At 31.9% G+C, this 27946-nt stretch overlaps 2 protein-coding genes and 1 long non-coding RNA gene across 4 annotated transcripts; 2 read left to right on the top strand and 1 right to left on the bottom strand.

The window, feature by feature from the left end:
• Window positions 1-282: 282 nt before the first annotated feature.
• Window positions 283-27460, bottom strand: LOC124542872. The gene is made up of 6 exons (XM_047120760.1): window positions 27103-27460; window positions 18022-18441; window positions 10387-10521; window positions 5767-5931; window positions 3987-4161; window positions 283-3564 (listed from the first exon to the last, which is right to left on the bottom strand). Exons 2-6 carry the CDS (start codon window positions 18276-18278, stop codon window positions 3355-3357), a joined length of 942 nt encoding a protein of 313 aa, XP_046976716.1. The 5' UTR covers window positions 18279-18441; window positions 27103-27460; the 3' UTR covers window positions 283-3354.
• LOC124542873 lies at window positions 11043-13805 on the top strand. Of its 2 annotated transcripts, XM_047120762.1 has the most exons (4): window positions 11043-11128; window positions 12111-12246; window positions 13205-13345; window positions 13642-13805. In XM_047120762.1, exons 2-4 carry the CDS (start codon window positions 12113-12115, stop codon window positions 13730-13732), a joined length of 366 nt encoding a protein of 121 aa, XP_046976718.1. In that variant the 5' UTR covers window positions 11043-11128; window positions 12111-12112; the 3' UTR covers window positions 13733-13805. The 2 variants fall into 2 exon arrangements, with proteins under 2 accessions (XP_046976718.1, XP_046976717.1); XM_047120761.1 differs by lacking the exon at window positions 11043-11128 and having other exon boundaries at window positions 11892-12246.
• On the top strand, window positions 21003-23360 carry LOC124542874. The gene is made up of 3 exons (XR_006967398.1): window positions 21003-21095; window positions 21641-21738; window positions 22695-23360. It is a non-coding gene; the product is annotated as an uncharacterized LOC124542874 (long non-coding RNA).
• Window positions 27461-27946: the final 486 nt, after the last annotated feature.

Here is a 27946-nt window from a genome sequence, read left to right as displayed (position 1 = left end):
GAATAATATACCTTTTGTAATAAGATAAAAGTCATAATTTAATATGAGATCTGATTCCCCTTTTCTGTCAAATAATATTTTTGCGCGATGATCAACATTTGCAAGGTCAGTTGACTTCAACTCATCTATAGAACACTTAAGTGAAACGTCAATAACTCTTACTCAGTATCACCATATCATCTATTTGGTAAATGAAAATATTGAAACATTGTTTATAGGAAGTAGGTGTTTAATAAAAAATATGTTTACGAGGATTTTAATGTCAAAAAACATAAAAAGACGTCATATTTAAAGATTTAATATAAATAATTACAATGTAATCGATTTGTACATATTCATTGATTGATAATAATAATAGAAAGTAAATAGTTTATACAAATATAATGTCATTTTAGATTTAGTTTTCTATTACACATCTAATACATTGTAAAATATTGGAAACGAGAATATACTTTAGGTCTAATGTCGTGAAGTAAAATTTAACTATTATCATTTGAAAGCAAACTTTCGCTTTTATTCAGTAATATATTGAACCTTAATGACAGTACTTTTATTAAGAAATAAAAAACATTATCAAGGTACATATATTATGCTCCAGTCGTTTATGTAATATAGCCTTATCAATCTCAGTTCGAAGTGGGGCTAAGAAAGCAAATATTACACAGCTCCAAGTGTCATTCGTTCGAGAGACCAGCGCGACGTGATAATTAATGCTCTTTGAAATGACTATGGCAACTTTTACTCTTCCCCGTGATCATATTTTAATCAATTCTACTCCTTACAATCAAATAATACAGCATTATTGAGACCTACTGTTCTGATGGCCATTGCTGCTTAGCTAATAATTACTATTATAACATATTCATTTTTAATTTAAATAGAAATTAATTGATATCAATTCAGTACGACGTAGAGGACCGATTTGGACATTACAGATTGTGAAGCTTAAACATACTGAATATATAAAATAGGAAGCTTTGTTTTAAAACGTTTTTGACATATTTGGGCCCCTGTCTGAACTATATAACGAGATAAAGCACCAATATTTAAAATAATGTTTACACAAATAAACCGAACATGGTACTGTTCACACTTTATTGTATGTTACATAAATTATGACCAAAACCTTTGTGCCCAAATAGATGCACTTAAAAATTACATGCTGTAAAAATATCAAAATAAAAATAACACTTTAAAAAGCATTATTACACTAGATATTCTTACTTTTAGGTTAATTTAATTAAAAAAAAAAAAGAAACCACGTGATCTGGGATGCGTAAGTGAATAAATTATACTTCACAATATTTCACATTTATACTGAGAGTTCAATATATAATAAAATAATAGTTTTACGACAAACGATTAATAGCCGAAATTGAAATGCCTTAGTCTAGTTCCTAGGTGCGTATCATCTACTTCGTCGACGGTAGTCACGTGGGTTCTTTACATTACATAGTTTAGTACAATTGCAACACTCATTGAAGCAGTAACGGCGCGGATTGTTTAAAATAACTACCAAGCAATGCTGTATCTATCGACAAATAATCGAATGCTCTAGAATAATCGGAAAAATCACATTCATACCCATTCGCATTACTCGGATCGATTTAAATTTCAAAATGTATCAATATCATAAGGTCGTAACGTTTCAACTACGGACTGTCCTCGCTTCAATGTAGCTTACACTTACAAACGATATCTATGTTGTATGTCAAAATAATTTATTAGTTTTTAATTAACCACCATTAAAATATAACCGGAGTAATAAATTGTCTTATACATTATCATTCTATTCACCTATCTACTTAAGGAAATATTACATTCAGAGAGGAAACGTAATCTTGTTACATTCTTCACAAACTTTTATTAAGTAATACACGAATTTCCACATTCGTGTCTCGTTCCATCATTTCGTTTCCATCTTCCCTATCTATATAATTATTATATCGATTGATTTTTATTTTATTCTATAACAGCACTATTGTTACAATTAATATGTCCATACATTTTATTTGAAACAAAACACAATAGGAAAGTTAGCTTAGTACTGCTCTGTCAAGTTTTATTCTCTTTTAAAATTTGAATCGTCTGATAAATAAAATTTGTCACTAACCACTTGTTACAGATTATCGAGCACCCTACTTGGCCACAGAGTTTCATGACGAATACAGAGTACGATAAGGATACATTTTCAGCTAAACATATAGACGAGTGATGTTACAATCATGTCACAATCTTATTAATATTATGTACATACATTCACGGTATTGGACGTAAGCCTGCAGCTAAAAGGATTCGGGGATTACATTTATAGACGATTTAGACGATTTCAATATAATGGGCTACTATCAAATACTATGGAGGTGCTAGTACAAGCTCATATCCATAAGCAGTCTTAAATCCAACTTGTCCTATATTTATTTACTGTTATTTTAAAAATCGAATAAACGAGATCATTACTGCTTTTATCTCTCAACGTCAGTACAACCTTCATAACAGCTGACAGTATCCCAATAAGTATGAATTATGACACCATTTAAGCATGCATATATTAAGTGAAAACATGTTCATTACTGTCGCTGATATATCTAAACACTAGGTAAATTATAATTTAAGGATTATAATACTTCTTCATAAATAAACATATAAAAATATACATTTAAATTATGTATTTAAACATTATTCAACACAGATTAACTCAGTAACAGTTTTAAAATAAATAATAATTGTTTGATTCCTAATTTATGATACAAAACACCGTATGGTGATTTATTAAAATGATAACAAATATAATTATTGAAATATTTTGTCACAATAATTTAAAATACTTCGATTAAATATAATTTATTTGTTTCCTTTTAGTTAATATATTTAATTAAATTTATACTGGAGTAATCCTGTTGAGATTCTCTATCAATTTGTGTACTAAATCATAATTAAATCAAACACTGTGGTGGGCCTCTTGTTTCCGATAGTCACATAATCTTAAACTGAATCAAACATATCACCCAGACTAGTCAAATGATGAATATCTCTATAACTGTCACAAATACTTACAATATAAAGTTAACAGATAAAACATAAACAGTTACACTACGCAATGCAACCTCGAATAATAAAACAAACGTATATAAAAAAAAAATTGAAGTACACTAAAGTACAGGCCAGAATTGTAATGCGATAATTTTTAATACGATTGAACACATAGACTTTCTGGATTAATTTGAACATGAATTTTAGGTACTTCTTGTAGAACGATTGTAAAATGATATAGCACCGAGTAAACACCGAAATCGATATATGCTAGTATTGAAAAGCATAGCGTGTTACCGGCGTTGACGTGGGTAGGGGAGCTTATTGGATGGCGCAGCACTTGCACTTCTGCTTCTTCTTGATGGTCACGTGCTCCGGTTGGAGCGGCTCCTGCGGCGGCGAGCGCTGGACTTCCACCTGGCCGGACCGGACTTCCGGCACAGCTGTCCCGTTTTTAGTGCCGTTCGCAGTTTTAGGGGTGCTCTGGTGCACCGGGCTCGCCACTTTGGTTTGCGGAGCGGGAGGGCTAGCCTACAGATTAAAGTAATGTAAAGTAACAGCCTGTAAATTCCCACTGCTGGGCTAAAGGCCTCCTCTCCCTTTGAGGAGAAGGTTTGGAACATATTCCACCACGCTGTTCCAATGCGGGTTGGTGGAATACATATGTGGCAGAATTTGTATGAAATTTGTCACATGCAGGTTTCCTCACGATGTTTTCCTTCACCGCTGAGCACGAGATGAATTATAAAGACAAATTAAGCACATGAATCAGCGGTGCTTGCCTGGGTTTGAACCCGCAATCATCAGTTAAGATGCACGCGTTCTAACCACTGGGCCATCTCGCCTACAGATTACAATATTCATATTTATTATCCAAGCATAAAAAAAAATTAAATTAAAAACATGCAAAAACATTTATATTTATGATAAGTTAAAATAATATTGTTACACACATTGACGTTGTTAGCGTGAACTTTTTCCTCCTTCTCATCGCAAATTGGCATCTGATTTGTAATAGGGGGTGTAGGAGTGATCGGCTTGCCACCCTTGATCAGAGAGACGATTTCGTCTGCTTCGCGGCTTAGGTCGCCATCTGGGCGGAATGGGTTATCCCAGCCGCTTTCAGTGCTATAAAGTAAGAAAAAAATAGATATTTATATACATTTATCAATATAAAAATAACTATAGTCAATAGTTTATGTAATAAGATAACAAATCTTAAGAGTTGCATTAGTTATAAAATAAGGAGGTTAAATATAACTCCAGTTTACCAATTGGTGCACCAAAATTTTTCCAAAAAAGGGTTTCTAGTTTAATAGGATTTCATCATCATTGTAAAATAATTCAGAGAAGATAAAACTATCATAAGTTTTAATATTTTTTCCAGTGTGGTAGCGCGAGCGGAATAATTGGGACAAAGTAAAAAATCGAAATGAATAGGAACACCAATACCCAAAACGACCTTAGAACCTATTTTTTTTATTTTATGGTATAAGTTGGCGGACGAGCATATGGGCCACCTGATGGTAAGTGGTCACCATCACCGATAGACAATGAGCCTGCAAGAAATATTAACTATTCTTTACATCGTCAATGTGCCACCAACCTTGGGAACTAAAATGTTATGTCCCTTGTGCCTGTAGTTACACTGGCTCACTCACCCTTCAAACTGGAACACAACAATACTGAGTACTGTTATTTGACGGTACAATAACTGATGAGTGGGTGGTACCTACCCAGACGGGCTAGCACAAAGCCCTACCACCAAGTAAAACCTATCAAACCACTAATAATTTGCTTAAAGGTACAATTGAATGTACTGCAATTATTTAATATTAATGCAGTAAACAGACCCACAAATTATGCAATAGCTATGTTTATTGTGAGACATTAAAAAACCCGTGATGTTTCTATTTCAATATATATTTTTAAAATAGCCCATCAGTAATGACAGTACATTATAATAATGACACTACTCTAGCTCTTGAATTGTATGAATACATAATATATATTTATTTTATAAAAGTGGAAGAATTAGATTGATTGAATGTACCAAACCAATGGCAGCTACACTTAGTATAGTTTGTTAAATGATGATTGTGAAAAGTGCTTGTAAAAGCCTAGTTTAATAAAGTATATTTTGATTTTATTTTCACGAAATTTAAATATAAGCAAATTGTATTTTTTATTTTATTAGCTAAGTTGGTTATTGAGGAAAGATCGTGTGCCTATAATTTGAGACTGTCTGTTTATGTAAAAATTCATATTAATTAAAGGTGAGAAGCTAGTTAAAACATAATTTAAATGAATGTAGCTGTAAAACTGTTCAAATAAAATTATTTTTTTATAAAATGCACTCTTCAATTATTTTTATGTGGCTTAGAATTCAGAACGAGCATCCAGTCCAGCTAAAGAATTTATGTAACATATAATACATTATTGTATTCTCTTATAATGAGGTCACTATATGAACAACAATAGTACACATTTGAAATTCCAACAAAGAGTCAATCTATAAAATGTTAACACAGTATGGAACTAGTAAAACTCCATCAACGGCACAATGTATTTCATACTATTGGATTAACATAACATTCAAACTCTACATAAAGAATTTCAATCTATATTCAGATATGCATTCATATAATGAATATATTTCATTTATTGTACAAGGCTGGGTTAAAAGTGAATTTTAATATGTAAAAAATAAAACAACATAAGGACAAAATTTACCTGATTTGCCTGTTATACATAGCATGGTCCGCCATGTCGACGTTTGCAGCAGCAGACAGTAAGTCCGCGTAAAGAACGTGCGACTCTGACTGTGTTGGGGGCGGTGACAGACACTGCGGCCGTGCCCCTTGGTAGAAGGATACACGGACCTTCGAACGCTCCGAACTGAAATTACAATAAACAAATTAAAATCTATTTTTGTAAATGAACAAATTTACATTTGATCATTAATACATACTAATATTTCCCGCGAGCACATTGTATATTACACATGCAACAATGTAACAATCAGCATATAGCAAAAATATTTATAATTATATTTATTGAACAAATTAATTAACACTTATAACAGAGCATAATTTCTAGAATGGATATTATTAAATTACTGTATTTTTTTTTACTAAAAGTACAAGATACATTGAATACTACTTATTTATTATGTACGCAGAGGCCAACACCTCTTCTGCCTATTAGTAAAACATGTCATATAATCAGATACTGCTTAAACAATCAATAGTAAATAATAATTTCGCATAAATATAGTTGCATAACATTGCTTTGCATTGGTGACACATTAGCGAGCATAACACATAGGTACATATTAACATTGAAGGTAATTTAGCAACTCCTGTTCATTGAAGCAGATGACTGTTCCACCCACACTTTATTATCTTTAACATCAAGATGCTAGTTCGCTTATGTGATTTAAAATAATTTTGTTGTTCACGTAATTTAGGAGTAAAAGGTTATGCTAATGTCGGCTGGATGATGATACAACTTCAACTTGTCATCATAGTGAGCAAGGATAGATGATATCACTCCCACACATTTCAAGATGTTCAAAGTTGTTCGTTAAATGAACTCATGACATCAGACAAGTAAATTATATTAATGAATTGATAGAGTAACAAGAGAACACAAAAATGATTGTCTTATTTGTATAATTGCATGTTTATGAACTGAATTTATGAACATTAAGAAATAAGCAAAGCTACTACTAACGATAATATTATATATGTCAATTTTTTATTAAACTTTTGATTATAGAATATTTCTGTAAATCCCATATAAAGAACATAGCTGTAAATAGTTTCATGTTTGATTTATCCAATATGAAATAAGTACACAAAGGCTATTACACAAATTATAATTACCTATAAGAAATATGTCACAGTAACTCTTTATCAATATGTGTGTCAGTTGAGTGAAAAGTATTAAATAACATGAACATAGGTGATGTTACTTAATAAAGAGAGTTATTATCTTTGCATGTCAAAGTGATAAAAATGGTAATTTTTGTCCAGCCTCTCGTCACTTAACATAGTAACAACGCTCAAATCGCCAAAATATATTTAATAAGGATGACGCTCAGCAAGACGGCCTTGTACTGGACCACAGGGCGGGTCCTCGTTATAGGGTTACGATCATTGATAGTGGCATTATAAATAGCAGATGTATAATTGTTTGCCAATATATGTTCACTACTTGTAGCTACGTGGTGAATAGTGACCTTGAGCTCCAAAGTGCTGGATGGAATCAAAAGTCGCTTTATGTTTATAATTCAGTCCTAGTGACGTCATTCTGACCGAATTTTTCTCTCTATATTTTCGCGAACTTATAAAGTTTTTTCGCTATGGCGTAGTATTATATAGCTTTTCATAAAATAAATATATACATATATTTCAAAAAATCATGTTATATTCGGCTGATGAATTCATAGTGCGCAGCATAACAAGTGACGTGAACTGGTAAATAACATACCTTACAAGTATTCACAATTTTATCGACGCCCACTAATATTGAAAATCACCTGTAGATAACACTTTACAGAAGTTAATCGTGAAATACAGTAAAGATTAAACACGTAAAACTTATATGCACTGTAGGGCTAGATTCGCTCAGCGCTTCACAAAAGTGAACACGAACAGTTTCACTGCGTTCACAACATCGATCTCGGAAGTCGCGGTCGCGCGCGGCCGTGGCGAATGGAGCGAAGCGGCCGGGCGGAGCACAGTCGTGCCAACCTAGTGACGTGCTTACCATTCACGAACACGATTCACGATTCTCATTCGAATCTCGATAAATTTAATCGGTTTCGTTCGATCCATTTTATTATTATTTTGTTTTATCGCATTCAATGGTATTATAAAAAGTCTGTTAAGCTAAGTATTTTAAAAATAGTGTATATTTTTAGATTGACCATTTAATTAGTATAATTAGGCCCTAGTAACATAAATATTAATAATTATGATTCTTTTACTTCGTACATAGATCTGCTTCGTTTGTGTTGCAACGTACAATTAAAAGTCACAGTAGAGCTACTTTGTCGCAGTAACAGTATTCAATGGTAATAATAGTATTCAACTTGGAAAAATCCTTTGTCCTTCGCTTTGTAATTAACCATTTATGAGTCAAAATTTTATGGCTAGAGTATTGATTTCTGAATTGACACGTGACTGTAATTCCAGGATTCTCTCTCTCTCTTATTTTAGAGTTAGGAGTCACGTGGTTACAATGGCACACCATAAACTTTTAATCGGTGATTTGGAAATACTAATAGGCGAGCTTTTGTAATAATGTATACAGTTTTTGTAAGTTTAATTATACAAAAATCATTTTTTAAGTTCGATATTCAAAACAAAATACTTGTTACGATAATTACGATTAGTCTATTACGTGTGATAATGTACTATTTGTCTCTAAAACTCTAATCATAATTGTTTTTAATGAATTGTTTAGTACGATATTTCTAACTTTATACAAAAAAAAAAATCAGAATGACAGTAATGTTGCAGTCAAAACAAAATTAATAATACAAAATAAGCCTTACAAATTATTTTAATAGCTCCACCGTCTAAATGCCTTCACGCTTCACTCAATTCAATTTCTTGTCCGTATTATTTAGTTTGTTTAGAGGCCAGTGAACAATATTTGTCAAGTTTAAGATCATTCGAATATGAATAATTAGCGATCTCATTTATTTAGTCATATATTAGCAGAGTTGGAGCGATGAAACGTGAAGTTATCTTATATAAGTGTAATGTTATGGGATGCATGTTAAGCTTATGTTTTATATTCTGTTATTATGAATCGAGCGAAGTTTTGAATTAAGTGCAAATCAATAGCATTCGAGTTGTTCAGTTCGTTTTCTTTGGTCCAGTCAAGGTTTTACGTCTATCATATTGATAAAGACGTTTTAATTAAATCTCTCCTCTCTCATTACGCTACTTTGATACGATTTACCAAGTATTTATTTGAATCAAGTTTATTTCGTATAAATCATACAGATCTATGTACTAATACAACACTCATATATACACACTATAGTACATACAAGTGAATGCTTTTATTTCTATATGGTTACGTAGCACGATGAAAACTTATATCAGAATACTGCACTTGCGCTTTTATAAACGCAGATATAAAAAAAAATGTTAATAAAATATGTAACCGTTACAAAAAAGATATAACATACTTGGAATTTATTATACGTTTATGTTTATCACAATAATAAATTTTAATATTAAGTTAAATAAATTAACTTTTCATCCGACGTTCCGCGAACTTGTTTGGTGCAGATACGAGTAGCTGCAAGCAGTCTACTCGTTGCTTTATAATTTAAAATGTTTACGTTTCTTAAAAAAAGTTACGGTTACACTAAAACCGCTACTTTTATGAGAGGCGTATTGCGCAGTTCGCGGAAAAGGACCTTATGCAATTGACCTCTCCTATCACACGGTCGTTAAAGCTTGTAAGCTTGTTAAGTAATAGGTGATTCCTAAAACCAAGTTTGTTGAGTCATTGTGATATATTTTATATAACGACTAATAAAAATCAATGATCGCTATTGTAATTTTTTGTCTCTCCGATATATAAATTGTATATCGGAAGGTGCTCGTAAAAGCTTTTATTTGGTTCAATTGCTATGTATGTGTGGAAAAAATTATGCAACTGAATTGTAAACCAGTTTCATCCAATCAATTTAGTTTAAATTTTGCTCACACTTTTAAGGCTGATGACAATAAAGTATAGTAGTATATCGATTATATTTTTTGTCATTTAACCAAAATTATTGAGAAAAACAAATTATTATTTGTTTTCGAAAGTAGTATGATTATTTTTAGACGTAGAACGAATAACATTAACTATTGATCAAATTAGTCTTAAAATGTAGCTGCATAATCATTACGTAACACTTAGGGAGAGTGCATTAAGTCACTTAGGCCAAGTTTGACCTTTTATTACATACTACACAAATATCAACAATCAATAACCGTATAATACCTTTTACGGGTTTATTTGCCAAGATTAGGACCTCATTTTGAATAATATTTCAACAAATAACTGTTTCAAGTATACTTTAAGCTAAATCAATTATTTAAACGTTTCATTTTCTTTAAAAAAAATACCGACACAACACTAACTACTATTTCTATTGCTATATTATAAAAAAAAGAAAAATAGTAGGTAATGACAATAAAATAAATAGCGGCAATTTACATAGATATTATGTGTGACCTCATTCATCCTCAACAGTCAAATGACATAAAATTTATATAATTCGCCAATTCATTTTAGTGAAAATAAATAAAACATACTCATTAAAGGAATATAACGTACTCGTCTTCGACGGGCGTATACGGGAACGCAGTTTCTTGAAACTTCGGCGGTGGGCTGCACTCAGGTTCCTCTTGCAGTGGGCTCTCGTAGATAAGCGTCTCTACCATGGACCCCTTGGAGCTCCCAAAAGACACCCTGTCAATGAGATATGATTAAGAGGATATTCATTAATAACATATCATAACGTTAAGTCATTCGTCAGTCGTTTTTTAAATATTTTTTTTACTACTGTACTCGTGATAATAAGTAATACTGGTAAATGTTTGCCTAAATAATACAATAGTTTGTAAATAAAGGTGTGAGATTTCATTACACCATAAAATCGATGTCTATTTTTGACGTGTTAAGGTTCAAAGGTGAGCTTAATCGATGGTTAATGTCACCTTTTACGGCTCTATTCATACACGCCTTTGATCACAACGATCGACTTATGTCATCAATTATGCCTTTGTTGTAAAGGTTCGTTTGTCTTAAAGGCTTTTTATATAAAAACGGTCTATGAGATTTATTTCGGACAGTGTGACGATACACAAAAAGCAAACTCGTTCACACTGTCTACAATGTGTGGACGTTTAATTTTAATATATATGTAAACCTTTTTTATACACTGAATTACTTTTTAATTTGATATACTTTTACTTTATATTTTTTGGCAATCTTTTTTACAAATTTAAGTGTCTTTGTCAAAAATAATTGTCAATGAAAAAAAGTTTTGATAACTAAATCTTTACACGATCCGAAGGTAAGATAATCAGTATATACATATAAAATGAATTATTCATACACTCGTCATTTACCTCACCATCTTTTCTAGTACATTCGTGATACTTTGAGTAAATGACGTTCCTAGATAACGTTTCCTCAACACGATATCTCGATACTAGTCTTACCCTTAACTCGAGAATTAAGCCCGTTTTAAAAGTACTCTTTGGATATTAAAATCGAATAGACTTTCTAATCGACCTACATTAACTTTTAAGGTAGAGCACGCGGCATCTTAACTTTTATACTTATTGTGTTTCCGTATCGGTCGGAAGCTGTTTAATATTCTTTGTTATAACCGTCCTACTTAACTATAATTGACTCTATAATTCCCTAGCGATGGTAATGAATGCAAACTAGTCATATTTTGTAACAAACACTTCATTACAGTTAATTAAATCTGAACTTAATATACTTATTATTATTTATCTTGAAATTTTATTAAGTGTAACTTATTTTATTTCTGTTTCTCTCTGTACTATTATAATAAACAAGATATTGTTTTTGCTTAAAATTGTTTTAGGATTTGCTACATTCAAAAGTTATGAATGAGCTATAAACTACGTTTTATAATCGATACCTAATATAAACTCACATCAATGACTATTAATTGATATTTTTAATTAACCAAGCAACAATTTTACTTTAAATAAATTATTGTATCGGCAGATTGTATTATTGTTCTTATAAATATGTTGAGATTTAAAGTGACATAATTGTTTATTACATCAACAGAAGTGCGATATTTCGCTGATAATACAATTAACACCTTTGGTTAGAACCTACCTGTTACGATCTTATTGTTAGTAAGTGACGTTATAAATAACTATCTCCAGCTACTTAGTTCAAATAACAATTGTCTAAACTGGTTTCATTTATATTTTTAGGCGCGAGACGTTAATGTATTTTTAAATGATTGAATAGACGAAGCATTAATTGATTCATCACAGTTTTTATTATAGCAATGGCGAAAGATCTCGGTGTGTCGAGATATGATCCGAACACAGAGGCATTCCAGTCTCGAGCTCAGTGGAAAAAAGTAGACAACTGTCGGAAACAGTGGATTGAACGGTGGAGCTGGTTACTTGATGAAAGAAAGTAAGGTCTTTTTTGTGCTCAGCATGTAAACAATACAATTTAAAATGTTTACTGAAGGCGCAAGAGCGCATTTATGATTCATTTATTTTGATTCTCGCTTATAGAATGATTAATCTAAAAATATCTGTGAATAAATTTAATTTTTTTTTTACTATCGTACGTTACACAAAATTTATCAGTAGTCTTACCTCTGGCTGTTCTTATATCAATATTTACTCTTTATATACCAATAACATTATTATATTTTGTATCACTGTGGTTTGTCTTTTGATTCATTTAACTAGAGTATTGACTTCGTGACTAATTTATTACTTTCCCCAGCAAATTCGTGCAACAAACCATAGCCTTCCATAGCAAGATTGTCTGTTGTATATAAAAATATTATCTGCACTCAAATAGATAGCTTTAAATTGTTATTTAATAAAGTATGCACTTGTAAACTAATTACGTAGACGAAGCACTTAGAAGATAATAAGTTGTAGTAAGCATTATTACAGTGAGATTACAGTTTGTTGCAATTGTGCTAGCTATGTTAGCGCTGCATCGCAGTTTGAGCATTCGCCACAGAAATTAAAATCAGCTAAAGCTTCGTGCGAAACCAATGTCAAACATTATGATTCCTCCTTGCCCACGCAGCCGCCTATGACTAATAAAATTGCCATAAAAATTAAGTGGTTTCTATTGAAAATAAATTTTCTGGTTTATTTTGGAATTTTTAATAGCGACAACACTTTTTGTATAATTCAAAAATATTTTTGAAGGCCACCTGTAAGTAAATTTCACGTAATTGTTTAATATTATTATTACTATTAGTGGATACTATTTGTACTAAAAATATTAATTAATAATAATGTGAACAAAGAATGAACAGAAATCAATGATGCAACAGATATGAACTAGCACATATAAAGTATCGATTGCTCTATTAAAATGTGTTTTATAATGGCATCTCCCACAGACAGGCGCAGAACGAAGCGGATGCGATTCGTCAGGAGGTTGCCGATGTTTTGCCACATGTCACGGGCAAATTGGAATCCACGAAATCATTGAAACCAGTGCCCATCGTATCGTCGGGCATTATCGGCTGGCTAGCTGCCAAGTATGATCATTTTTTAGTAAAATTGTTGTGCTCATAAAATTCCTTCACTTATTACGCAATTTACTTTATCATATTCTATATACTCAAGCTAAAAGCTCCGATTAACTAACACTTAATAAAAAATATTAATTTTGATAGCAACGCTTCGAACATTATTACGAAATAGAACCAATGCTGAATCATGAGTATAGAGATCGTTGTAATGTATGTTGTAACCTAAGAGTAAAAGATTATAGGCAGACTTCATGATTGAAGGTTTTAATATACAAATTAAATGCTATGAATATTTTTTTCAGACCGGATTGTCAATTAGAAATTTACACGTCTTGGATTTCAAAGATTCCACTAAGGCTTCCAGATGCCTGGGATGACAAAAGCTATACCTAATCAATGAAACATCCTTTAAATACTTTGGTTTAACATTTATAAATTAAACATTTAGAAATTTTAATACTTTTAATTTGTTATTATTATCAAATTGTAAAACTATTTAATATTGTAGCTTTAAATAGTACGTAGAAACGTAGAAAAATTGACCACCATTGGAAACGACTACTGATTAAACGACTACTGAATATAACCATATGGCGATATGAGAAGAGCTGTTAATATAAACAAAGATTTAAAAATAACATAAATCTCAAGCTCCTTATTATTATAATTATTTCTCGATAATATTGCAAATAATTAAAATGAAAGTACCTTGTTACCATTAAAAATTATATTTAATGTTCTTGTATTACTCGAACTGATGAAATATATTGATCAATCAAAATATTAAATTTGGTAGTATTTTCGATTCCAAAAGTAAATCAATATCAAGCTTCAGATATTCGATGAAAAAAACCTTAAATCAATTAATTACCTCATTTAAAAGAATGCAATGTGCTTCATAAAACAGAATTTCGATCTACAAGGGATAACTCTATAACCAACGTAGTTGACTTGGCTAAAGGCTTTGTGTGAAGCATGAGATTCTGGCCATGGTTACGAGTGAATTAAAGATCGTGTGCTCGAAATTTTGAATTTTTATCTAAGAGTATAATTCTGAAGACTGAAGTTAAAAGAAAATGTTGTTCTGGATTCTCAGTTGATATGGGCCCTTGAGTCATTCAAGGAACAATTCTTGGACCATTCCTTTTCCAAATATACATAATTGGGTTGTCTTTTCTTCTCAGAAAAATGTAATCTCTTTATTTAGTTCGAGATAGTTAATATTCTGTTAAAATATTTGTAAAATTTAGCACACCAACTACAATCAATATATGCAAATAAAAGTGAATGCCTTATCAATATATAATCGATAGATCCAGTTGTTGGCAATATGCATTAGACCCTCATATAAATGGATTAGCAAATAGATTAAGCTCTGCGGTATTTGCGGTTAAAAAAATAAGACTATTTACCGATGTTGATACGGTTCGATTACTATATTTCAGTTACTTCCACGGTATAATTTCTTACGGTATTATGCTTTGGGATAAAGAGCAAACACAAACTTATTACTCCTGCTACACGACGAAATGTACTAAAACAGGGCACCAACAACCGTTGAAACTGTCAAATTATTTAATTTAAATAATAATTAAAATGACGCTTGTTTACAAAATGTTATTATACAATTGGTGAAGTGAATACGATCGCCTCCTGTTTATCTTTTTTTATCTATACTAATTATTATTTAACATGTATACATATGTATATTCAAATATACACTGTCAAAAAAGCACCGAAAAGTTTATTTCGTCGATTCTTATCGGGACAGAATATTTTCTCTTCTAAACAGATTTGTTTTATCAAATTAAAGACTACCACGTGTCATCAACAACTAAGTGTAATGTTTCTTTATTGAATAAAGGATTTTATTAAACGTGACATAACGAATTTACTACCTTGTACGTATCACAATCACGACATTCTTTGATTGACCTCTGTATAAAATCTGAGATCTAAAGAATCAAAGCAATTATTATTAGATTAAACGGTTAAACTTGGGTTATTAACCGAGGAATTCTATTATTACGGACTTGACGCTTCGAACATGTTTCGACAATTGCTAAATATTTTCAAATAAATATTATAAGTACAGCTAATTTATGGTATTTTAAAACAATGTGACTGCAATATTTATAAAAAAAAAAATTCAATAGTTATTTAGAGATAAAAACCAAATTCATTTACTTGAATTTCCTAATTTAATTAGTAAAACTCATTAAAATATGGTGCAATGCTTCGTATAAAATCCGTGTTCTAGTTGCTCAATGTATATGCATATATTTATTTGTCCGTAAATAATAAGATTCGTTTTTTTTTTAATGATTCATCTTCGGCGGCGACGTGAGTACAATTTCAAGGTCAATTTTGAGTGCAATATCATACGAAAATACGAATGTGTAATACGTACACAAATTATCTACTACATACATGTAACGCTTGAGTTCAATTTACCTGATGTGAATCGTTTACACAAATGTCAAATGTCATATTTGACTTATAATACACAGATAATAAAAATATTTTTATTCTCTTGATATTTTAATTGACTGAACTCGTCACCTATGATAGATCACATAAGGTCAACGCCAAATTTAAATAAATATTCGATCATCTATTATCGCATTGTAATATGTGTCATCAGATTTTTTTCTAACATAGAGTTGTAATTCATAGCTTGTTTTTTTGACGACAAATATAGGTATTAAGTATCTAAGAAAAACCATTAAGCGTAAAAAGCGCTTATAGCTAACCGGTTATAGCTCTGCATGTTTAAATAATCTTGTAAAATAATGCAAGACTTATTTGAACACATTTTAATTTGAATTTTAATTCGATTTTAAAAATAAGTTGAAAATAATAAGCATGTTTATTAATAAAGCAATATAATATAATAATACTATATAATGTTATTTGTTACGACATTGAGTTCTGGTTCATAAGTACATATTGTATCGATGTAATAACTACTTACATTTCTAGTTTTACTTGTTAAATCACAGATTATTAAGAGACAATCATTCAAAAAAGACATCCGCAGAAGAAAAAAACATATTAACTCAGGTGGTTTATACATTACTTGTAATTTTTTGTTTGTATTTGTGGTTTGTTTAGACGAAATAACTACTTATTACGTAATCAATAATTACCTAGTATGGGCAACGTAGGAAGACTTCAATATTGTCGTGTTTGGAGATGTGCGAGCGTTTCCGTAAATGATTGGTACGGACATATGGACAGCGATTAAAGTTCAGATCAATGCGAATCTATTTGGCTATAGTTAAATAAAGTCTTACATCACTGCTTTTTATGTTACTGCAAGTCTTCCTCTGGGGATGATAATCAAATGAATTCTAAAAACGAAGAAATCCCCGAAGTAGCCCAGTACTCCGTCCAGTGAGATTTAGATACCATGGAGCGTAAATGTAAAAATATAAAAAAAAACCTCTGCTAATTAATTTGCACATGGATCTGCTTGCTTCCATTTGATTAATTAAGACTTGCTGAGTGCGAAAAAAAACTGGCAGACTTTTAAATCATTGATCAGGTGCAATATTTTAAAATTAAGTAAATTTATCTTAGCTCGGTTATAATCGACCGATATTATAGATTTTTTTTATTTGATTTTATATTAGAGGTATAAATACAACATACAAATATTATAGGTATATCTACACAGGAGTTACGAAACTTTTATTTGAATTTTTTTTAATATGGTAAGCTTTGTCAGAATATCAAGGGTTCATTTGTCTTAACCGATTTCTCTTCTATTTATAATAATTATAAACATCAGTCGAAGAGGCAGAAATGAGCGAATGGTATAGCATTCCTTTTGTTCAAGCGCTGTCAATTGTAAAGGAAGAAACAACATGCTGGCCGACCATTTTCCTGTGGTCTTTCATTGTCTTCGATCTACGATTCGAAGAACTCTGTTTTGCTACGTGTGCATATCTTTTTCCATTTGTAAAGATGATGAAAAAAATTGAATTACTGATTCTAACAATATTCAAATAATAGTAAAGTATCATTTATTATGTAGAAGCGTCGAATGCTTCTCTTGTATATGTTGCAACCGTTTATATCGAGACGCTTAACCATTCTGGTATTTTAACAGAAAATAAAAAAAATATATATTTAATAACCGTTTATATGGCTCACAACATGGGCATGTTCCTAGATAAAGTGTATTTTTAAACGCTGTTGACATGGGAAAATTCGATCGATAAATGAACTCTTATTAACTTCATCCATCCTTACCTGTGGAAATTTGGTTCGTAAAAAAAAAACTAATTTTGTGACTCCATAGAACTAATGACGAACTGAAATATCAAAAAGACAAGATGATGAAGATTTGTCATTCAAATCATTCAGACCCACAGCTTTTAAAAAACTCTCGGCACGTATGCCTGGATTCAGTGGTCAAATTTTAAGAATTTGAAAATTTTGACGTAATTGGAAAATTATCAATGTGCCAATCGAAATTAAATTTATGAAATCATGGCAACTGGTAATTCGTGCAAATCAAAACCTTTCGTACATTTTATTATAGGCCATACATTGGATATAAATATTTTTTTAACACTTATAAATTACACAATAAAACATTGGGCCGTGTTAATTCATCAATTTATTTAAATGATCTTACTTCACGGTCAATGCTATGATGTAATAATAATACTAACCTTTTCAATGAAGTGTGTTTGCTTCCATTACTAAGTAGCTTATGCTTTGGTTTATCGTAGGCCCCTGTCGGCGTAGACGACGATATCGTTAAGTCACTTGCAAATGAACTCGTCGAGGACTCCTTCGAGATATTCGTTCGAGCTCTTCGGGCTGAAGTCTCTGGACTACCGGGGCTAGCAATCAGTTCCAAATTCATACGATTCTTGCCGGGCACCGGGGGCGGTTTCTCATCTACGGGCACCATGTAGGACAGCATGGCTGTCCCTTTAATTGTACCTTTATACCATTAAACACACGACCGCTAATTCACAGTTCCGCGTTCGTTGTGAAAATTGTGTTCACATTGTCCTTTGAAGAAACTTTTGTCTGCATATAAGTAACGACGTCACTGCGTTTTATTTATGATTAGGTACGAAGATCTAGAAAGAAAAAATACAATGTATAAAAACGTATAGGAATGTATACAATAATGTCATATTAATATCGAATAAAAGTGTCATTAATGGTAATATTATTATAATATCCTGTTCTGTTAATTACTTAATCAATTCGTAAAATTTTTAGGATGAGGTATATCGATACAATTGATTTTGTATTTTGCATTTTTATAATATTATATAAGTTTAGTTTGCCTGTAATTATTGTTAACATTTGATTTCACTCAGATTTCTTTAGTTACATATTTCTATAAAGACACTTAGATGAACAGCATCTAAATGTATATTTCAAGGTAATTTTAAGCGAATGAAGCAGTCATTTCCAATTAGTAACCATGTTAAATGTATGTGGACATATACCTATCATGCCTACATGTTATTGTTAGGTGCGAATGTCGGTGTTAAGTGTCATAATAAGTACATTTATTAACTGATACACCACATGTTTAATATTCAATCTTAAATATTTGATCAACGAAAGTAATCTTAGATTACAGGTGTAATAAAGTTAATCTTAAATATTTTCATCGTTCCATATTACTTTAATGGTTATTAATTACGCCATTATACTACAACTATAACGGTAAAGTACGGACTACAACAATAAGTGTGTTCCAATTTTGTAACCAGCCGACAAAGGGAATCGAATTCTTGACCTCTTTTGTCACGACCTAATTAGTGCTGGCAACGGAAACTTACCTACACAAGAGATTAATACATATATTATTTTTAAATAGTCTAAATATGGCAATATATAACTATTGTATACATTAATATATGATTGATTTCCAGATGCTACACAGGCAATTGGGATCCAATTAGACCAGTATGAATGAGTTCGTTAGCGGGGTTATTAACGTCGGAAGCTTGTCGGAGCGAATAGGGTATAGATCAGAAATTTATAATATAAATATTTTACTGACCGTTTATAAACATTTTTATTGGTAATCGATTCTATTGAAATGAGCAAATATACGATTTGGTCTTTTTAATTGATTAAAATCTTAATCAATTGTTCGATCATCTTTACCATTCGATACAAGTTTTCTTTCAGACGTAATACACAAAAAGTCGCTGATTTACCCGTATTAAACGTTACTGCTTCCCCTGCGGGTAGTAGCGTGATATTATAGACAACCTTTTTCAATAAAGGGAAAAAAAATGTTTAGATATATCATAACAGTAGGTACGAAAATTAGCGCGTTTACATATATAAACTACTTGGTTTTATTCTTACTATAGACATGCATAAACAATTAAAATAAAAATTGCAATATTGGGAGCATTTAAATCTATCTAATATATAGAAATAATATATTTTAGTACGAAAAATACGTATCGAATCAGTTTATAAATGAGCCTAATAAATATATTATTAATGATCCTCCTGTGAGCTGCAGCATCATCTATGCATTAACGTATAACATTTATCGTTCGCTGTACAATAGTGTTTAATTATTTCAATATGCATCGGATGTGTTTAAACGATTCGCTTCAAGATTGTTCCAGTTTTGCCTTTGCCAAGGTGAAATAAATTACTCAACATACTAAAATATTAAATACGTTAAGCTGACACTTGCATGGTTTACGACGCATAACTTTAAATTTCCAACTATTTGTCCCAGTTATAATACATACATTAAAAATATTAAATAATTGTGTTTGTGTGATATATTTTTGCTATTAGGTTGTTTTAAGCGAGGTACGTTTTAGTTAGGTACATTGCTTTCAATGTAAATACTGTTATTTAAGGTTGGTAGAATCTTTAAATAGATGCTATGCAGATCAAATCCTACTCAAAACCATCAATCACCCTCACTTCTCGACGAATTTGAACACTAAAAATATTTTATTTAAACTTACGTATACGCTATTCAATACTAATTTATAATTATAATACATTAAAAAAAAACCTGACGTCAGATGTGATTGTAGATGATTTGGTGCCAGCACAAATCTCGCATACATTTTCTGCGCGGGCGGTTGTCTAAATATAATTCATGCTTTAATGACAATTTGAGATTCATTCATAACATTTATATTGCATATTTTTTTAGAATAGGCCCTAAATGATTTCCGCATACAATACCACAGCAGAAAGGAATGGCTTTACATAGATATAATCACAGATATAATCTAACTTGAAATAGGAATGACAATATAATAGCATTCTTTAGCAAGGGAAAGGTCAACCTTTGCTATAACACAATGATAGTTACATGCAGTGTGATTTTAAGGCGCTGACTTCTTGTTATCTATTTGCATATTTAATATCACCTATAGTTCACATTGACTAATGCAAAATCTGTGAGAATATCTTAAAAAGCAAATAATAATGTTATACACTTAATGTAAAATAGGTTATTATAACAATGACATATTTCCTGTAGATAGTACAATTTGATATGTATCTTAAGTGCGACAAAGAGGAAAAATGCAAATAAGAGCTGATTTTACATTTTTTTAAAAAATCATGTGACTCGTACACGTTTGTGTGAAAAATTCTACTCAATATTATTTCTAACGTTGACTGAAGTAACTACCGAGCTATAAAGTCGATAAGATAATACACGCTATCTTATGAAGTACAATTTTTATAAATAATAAGGCGATTACCAATCTCAAAAATACGGCAGGTATGATACAGCTCACCGGTAAATATATATTTTTAAATTATATTTAATATTTCTGCATACAAAATTAAGCTTTGTCTCCGTTTTATTAATGTGAATACATTTTTAAATCTATGAAAGAAAAAAAATAAACGTTTATTACAGCAATCGCGCTCACATCAGATCGAGCAGCGGATAAGAAACAGCGTAAACAATCTAATAGCTTCTGTATTTTATATTTCGATTTTTACGACATTAACATTTATAAAAAGATTCAATATTTAATGAACATATTCTTAAGATTAAGCGAGATTATAAATTATAATATACATCGGTAATATTGGGATGACCTTGACCTTTACAATGAATCTGTTGTGTGTGTATCTAACAGATCCTTCATGACTCATATTAAAGTAAACAGAATAAAAATATTATAAAATTAGTATAAACGTGAGTCGAGTCTGCGAAGCGAGAAATTTGTCGAGCTGAAGCATGTGAATGTTACAATATTCACAGTTTCTGAGTAAAGATTGCAATCTGATATGGGATAGTCCATGTTACCATTTCAGTTCTACGCTCAGCGCTCAGCTCTCTTATAGACGTGGGAAAGATGGCAACTGTTCCGATTCGATAAGCTCAAGTTCTATGCAGAGCTGCATTCACTTATGTAAGTAAACAGTTAATTTAACACGGGTAGCGGAATTCATAATTTATATGAAACAAAACACTCGTAGTGTGAATTCAATATTATCTACATTTTAAATTGAGTCTTTTTTTATGATAACATTCGAAATTATTATTATTTTATAATATAAGCGGTACTGGTATCTGTTTATCTTAAAAGTTATTTTCTATTTTAACTCTCTAGAAAAAACGAAGAATTATAAAAAAATGATTAAAAGTACATAAAAATTACAATACTGACCACTTTTATTGTATTCCTTTAACCGCATTTTATACATTAATTTGAATTTATTATCACACACTTTCACATCAATGCAATAATCTATACGTGGATACCAGCCCTTATCCGAATTTGACCGTGACCTTCGAGTAAGATCTACTTTAACCACAGCGCTATCTCGACTTCCTCGTTGTACAAATATTTTGTAACTTGTAACAATTCAATCATATTGTAAAAAAATATCTGAATGTTCTTTTGATTTCCTCTTTGCTGTTACAAAACTATCTGTGTTAAAATCATCTATTTAAAAAATAAATAAGTAAATAAAACAGTTAACTGTTAGTCGTTCCACCCAGCGAGTAATAAATCCTAAATCTTACAAGTGCAATCTTACCACGAGTACTTGTCAGATATCGATTTATCAAGCCATTGCGTTGTTTATAATTTGAGAAACTATATAACAAACCTCATTCGAACGATTTAATAGCAATCGGTAAATAAAACTAACGAAAATTTGCATGTTGACATATGCATTACAATCGTACACGTTTCGTGCACATATAAAATATTTTTTGCTAAAAGTGCACGGTCAATGTTACGACTGACGTAGGAAATGGCGTTATGTAATTTTATGCACGCAATCGAATCATTTATTTATATGAGGGCTTACGTGTCAGTAAGAAACACGTTAGTTACTCTTTTTCAACGGTCCTTTGCAGAAACCCTTTGGATGAAGTAGCTTTTGATGAAGCAGGAAACGGGTACATCGACTGTGTTGGTCATCATGCTCAACGCGGAATAATGAAATGTAGGTGGATAGATTTGGCGCACCCAGATGACGTGGGCAGGGCTCCCTATTGTCGGACATATAATGTTTGTTTTGTCCGAGTGACATCAGCCACAAGGACGCGGGGACGCCGCGCTTTGTAATGCATTTCTAGCATGATCTAATTATATCCTGCGATGAGAGAACAATAAAACGGAGGCGTCATCACTCTAGATACTTACCTACTTTAAAATGGTTGTACCGATAATTTCGTTAAAATAATATATAGTTAGTTATAACTGTTCAGTCATTGCACGATACAACAAATTATTTTCGAAACTATCCGCAATATTAATAGTAACTCTTTGAACCGGCAAGAATAACTGTTCTAGAAACGTCAAAGAACGTCTTAAAAGTCGTGCCTAATCTATTATGTATAGTAACAAAGCTTTAGATTCTTCTCTTCAACTTCATAAAACGACTTTCCAATCCAACTCAACAACGATCAACCCGAATTTAGAATGTATTCACGAGGTTTGAACTGTAGCTAATTTAGAAGACGGGTACTTACATTATTCTTGTAATGGAAAAATATTGTTCATAACTTCAAAATGTAGATTAAAAAACAAAGTATAGAATATCTAAAAAAAATGTTTTTTTTTTTTTAAGTACCATATTATTTTATACTTTCCACAGAATAATGCACTTATACTTATTAAAATATTTTTAAATTTTTTAGTTGTGTTTTCGGCAAAAGTTCATTTATGACCAACAACATTAATATATTATGTATTATTCAAAATAATTTAAATAAAATGGTTTCCTTAAATTACTTTCGGATAACCAACTTCAAACTACTTTTCTAACGAAGTGAAACACAACACCCGATACTTTTAAAAAGGGGGGTGCGACTCGGCATTCTGTGCGCGACAAAAGGCGCGTTCTCGGAACAAAAAAAAACCAAGGTAGTTAATCAAGAATAAAAGTGCCGTACAATCTAAAATATATTACTTTCTGTCATTTGAAATCCATATTAATAAATAGATGTAATGTATTTTTGTTATGTATATGGATACAGGAGTTTAACAGAATATAAATAATATATGAAATATTGATGAAAATTTTCATGTTTTTAATATAATACATATTTGTTAACTCTCCTATATAAACAACGTGACGAATTAACATATTTAATTCGCGCCCGCTGCGCAATTTTCTTTTTGTGTATTCCTGGAAATACGGAGACTTCACCTACTAGCATTTGTAGAGGTAAATGTCAACAAATCGCCGTATTCATTCTCAGTTTATTTGAGTTTAAGTTTCGTTATTTATATCTATACGCAGATACAAATGAAAAACTTATCTAAATAATAAAATAATGAACCTGCAATATATTAAAATACTTACTTAAAAAATAAAGTCCCGGTAGAGTGGGCGAAAATAATTAGCACTAAGTATATATTTAATTTACGTCTGTGCACGCAAACAACGGGACCACATAATTAAAGTTCTAGTAAATAAAATTTTACCAGACGTGTTAACAATAAGTAGAAACAAGTGTTACGATGATTAAATAAGAAACTTCATTACTTTGTCCTATACCCACGCGAAAGTTACCTCACCTCGAGATAGCTGCCCGTTAGTTTATTATATTATAAAACTTTTAGTAACCTACCTTCAAAATAATATTGACTCTATATTGTTATTATAATTTATTTATAACATCGTTATAGAATTTGTCTTCGTTCGCGGCCTTGCCAAATTTAAATATTTATTTCAATACAATGTTTTATTGTATTGTGTAACGTGTTTGTTTTGTATAAGTTGAATTCATACAAACTGTTTACGAAATAGGTGTTATAGTTTTAGTGATGACATAACAATAAAACAAACAAGAACCTGCTCTTAAAGGTATTTATATTCAAAATTATACAAATACTGAGCACGTCGAACTTCGTAAGAAATTTTTCACGGTTTTTTTTACACTTGAAATGCCGTAATCAAAATAAACACTGTTAAAAGATATCATCTATTATCTTAAAGAGGCTATAAATATTGTTCAACTAAATGTATTTCCCCCGAGTTTAAGAAAATCTTTAGGGTGAAAACTAACACATGAAGAGGTACTGTAATGACGATATAGAGAGGTGAGCAGAAAAGAGGTTGTAAGCCGAGTGGTGAGTGTCGCGGTGAGGCGAGAGGCGGAAATGGGAAGCGAAGTTTTGACGGTTGTCTAGTTATTTTTAAAATAAAATAAGAGAAATAAAAGTAAGGTTTTTTTATGCCAAGGCAACAAAACCGGGGAACAAACCTGGAGCGTATATAAATTAAAAAATATATTTAATAATTACACAAAGTTTAGCACATGAAACTAATTTTCAATCATTAGATAATTAATAATAATTAATGAATTTAGTATAAACTGACGCATCCATAAAGAAGCCAGAATCTCACAGATCTGTTAAGAGAACTTTAGACCGCTAAGAGTTTTAAAGTTAGCGACGAAACACTCCTGTATATTGGGTATTTACTCTCGCGCTGTTTCAAATTGCCGTCCAATCGGAAAAATAGAGTGAAACAACGAACAAACGGCGTTGCTTAGCTATATTGAGGCCACCGTGACCGGAATCAGTCAGGACATCAATTAAATAGGAGAGACTTCTGGCTTTGACGCCATAAAATTGACAAGCAAGAAATTATTGACGTGACATTTGAAAAAATCTAAACTATCAAACAGATAATTTATACTAATCTATAATAATAATATAAATGAGAAAGTAACACAGTCTGCCCGTCCGTTGCTCTTCCATGTCCAAACCACTCAACCGAATCAAGCTTGAACTCCAAGGAGTACTTCCTTGACTACTTTTTTGTGCCTGATACCTGAACAATGAACCTTTAAAGCGCAAGCGAAGCTGTTGGAGACACTGTACATAATTCTTATAATTCGTCAATTAATCTATAATATTTTTTATAGTCATGAAATAGGAGAAAAAATTGAAGGTCACATTGAAGTAGTTATATTTATGAAAAAAACATATAAGAGCCGATATAGCACAATAGATTAGTGGATAGAAAGCGTAGCCTCAATCTAAGATCGCAGCTTCAAATCCGGGCAAGCTCTACTGCGATTATAATTGATTTCTTAGTCGGGAGTAAAATTAACTGCCGTGAGAAAATATGCATGTGTAAAACAACCCACACCAAGTTGATGGACTAGATAACACGAGAGTATTTGCCCAGCAGTGGGACATGCACGGTCTATTATTTGACTTGTTATATCAACACAAATGAAAAAACAACCTGTTTTACTAATGATTCCGCCGTAGAAAATATATGTAGCGTATTTATAGTCATGTACTAGAAACTAACTGACCTTGAACCTGTGTGAGAAAGATTTGTATTGGTGCCTTTTTTATACCGTGACCGATCTAAAAGTTAGTTACTCAAAATAGAAGGCCTTGTCGGTACACTTTCATCTATAACTCTACGAGTTTCAGTTGAGATACTGAACAAAAACAGGATGACTGCGTTTAACTAGTCTACTGTCTCAAACGCTATGGCGTAGGAAAACGTACGCTTCCTGCCGACTATCGCACCTATATACTGTTTAACGCGACCTTCCGCAATACGACGGAGATCATTTTGTTTAAACTATGACATATTATGTAGGTGAATACTTATTTATTGGCTTCATTGAAAGCGACGGCACTAAATATTATTTGTTTTGAATAACTATGCTATCTCTACATTAACCTTTAACTTGGTGTTATTAGGTATAAGAAATAATTAAAATAGTCACGTTTAAATTAAACATTGTAGCAAAATCTTAAGACAAAGTTCATGAAGTAATTCCACCTAAATGATCTTTTGACATAACATTCATAGGTATTTATTACATGAATGTGTACATTTCATTGATTGAATTTAGTCCAGAATGTGTCTATTGCTACATTTATAATATACGTAACCTATGGCTGGTCTGAAACTAGGCGATAACTTGCGTAATTCACAGTAGGTTGTGCCGATGTCGATGTAACAAATGAACTTACACCCGGATAGGCAATGAAGAGCCAATGCAAAATACAAAACTTAATTATAGGCATGTATGTATGTACCTGTCATCCGTAACGTAAAACACAGTTTGCAATTTTTCATTGAAAATTTTAGTTTTAAATTTAAAATAAAATGATTACACGTTAGAAATAAAAATATATAAACGGGGTCTGAATTGTATCTTAGAATAAACAACATTATCCGGTTTTATTTCTAAATATACCGCCATAATCGTATTATTGCCGTCAGCAAAATACTGCGTAGAAAAATGTACTGCAATAAATTAGGTGGTAGTGCATACATACTTGCACTGAATCCTACGACGGTGTCTGGTGTTTTCGGTGCCTTCAGGATCAGTTATCCAAACTGCTTGCACCCGGACAAACGTTTCAAAAACAAGAGGGAACGAATGGATGCGACCGGCTGTTTATAAACATTGAAACAGTCGAAGAGGACGGGATGCGATCAATACCGCGCCGGGTGAATTCTAAGCGACCGGAGCCACGCCGCCGGCCCCAACCTCACCTGCCGCGCGGAAGACGCGGCGTGGGTACACAGTGCACTGGACCGCGGACGAAAGGCAACGATTGCAACAGCGCAAGAGCGGACTGCACGAACGTACTGCACGAGCGGCTGGCCGCAGCCGTGTGTGCGCCGCCCTAGCGGTTACGTCACACCGTTTTGACAGCTGGCGCACGAGGACAACGTCGCTTTCGGCATCCGCGCCGCGGCGCCACCGGCGCTTTGCCGACTGCGCATTCCGCGCAGAAGCCGATCGATACGCCATAATGCAACGCACCACAGCCCGCGCCCGCGACCTCTTGTCGAATTGCTACCTTCTCTCCTATGCTGACTCGACGCTTATACAGTATATTATAATAGTTATGCCAATTTAAGGTGTTATTTTATGCAACTATCGACAATTTCATTTCTTGCAGAGAACAGAATAAGAAACACTATATACATCATTTGTTCTAAATGTCTTAAAACTTATAAATTTATATAAAAATAATGGAATTTAATTTAGAAATGGTGATGGTGTAATACCGTTATTCTTTTGTCCTGATCTAACCTAACACGTCTTAACCATCAAATAATATGACTAGTTCTAACCATTTACTAATGGAGAAATCCGATGAACTAAGAATA

The sequence above is a fragment of the Vanessa cardui genome, chromosome Z, assembly GCF_905220365.1.
Source record: "Vanessa cardui chromosome Z, ilVanCard2.1, whole genome shotgun sequence".
In the NCBI taxonomy this organism is placed as follows: domain Eukaryota; kingdom Metazoa; phylum Arthropoda; class Insecta; order Lepidoptera; family Nymphalidae; genus Vanessa; species Vanessa cardui.
Note: the sequence above shows the minus strand (reverse complement) of the source record. Positions and strands in the feature narration are given on the sequence as shown.

Excerpts from the sequence above, each read along its gene's own strand:
- LOC124542873 (XM_047120762.1), top strand. The coding sequence starts at position 12,113 with ATGGCGAAAGATCTCGGTGTGTCGAGATATGATCCGAACACAGAGGCA. Across the intron at positions 12,247-13,204 it reads TGGTTACTTGATGAAAGAAA|ACAGGCGCAGAACGAAGCGG; the intron begins GTAAGGTCTTTT and ends CATCTCCCACAG. Across the intron at positions 13,346-13,641 it reads ATCGGCTGGCTAGCTGCCAA|ACCGGATTGTCAATTAGAAA; the intron begins GTATGATCATTT and ends TATTTTTTTCAG.
- LOC124542872 (XM_047120760.1), bottom strand. The coding sequence starts at position 18,278 with ATGCTGTCCTACATGGTGCCCGTAGATGAGAAACCGCCCCCGGTGCCC. Across the intron at positions 5,932-10,386 it reads TATACGCCCGTCGAAGACGA|TTCGGAGCGTTCGAAGGTCC; the intron begins GTACGTTATATT and ends TTGTAATTTCAG. Across the intron at positions 4,162-5,766 it reads ATGTATAACAGGCAAATCAG|CACTGAAAGCGGCTGGGATA; the intron begins GTAAATTTTGTC and ends CTTACTTTATAG.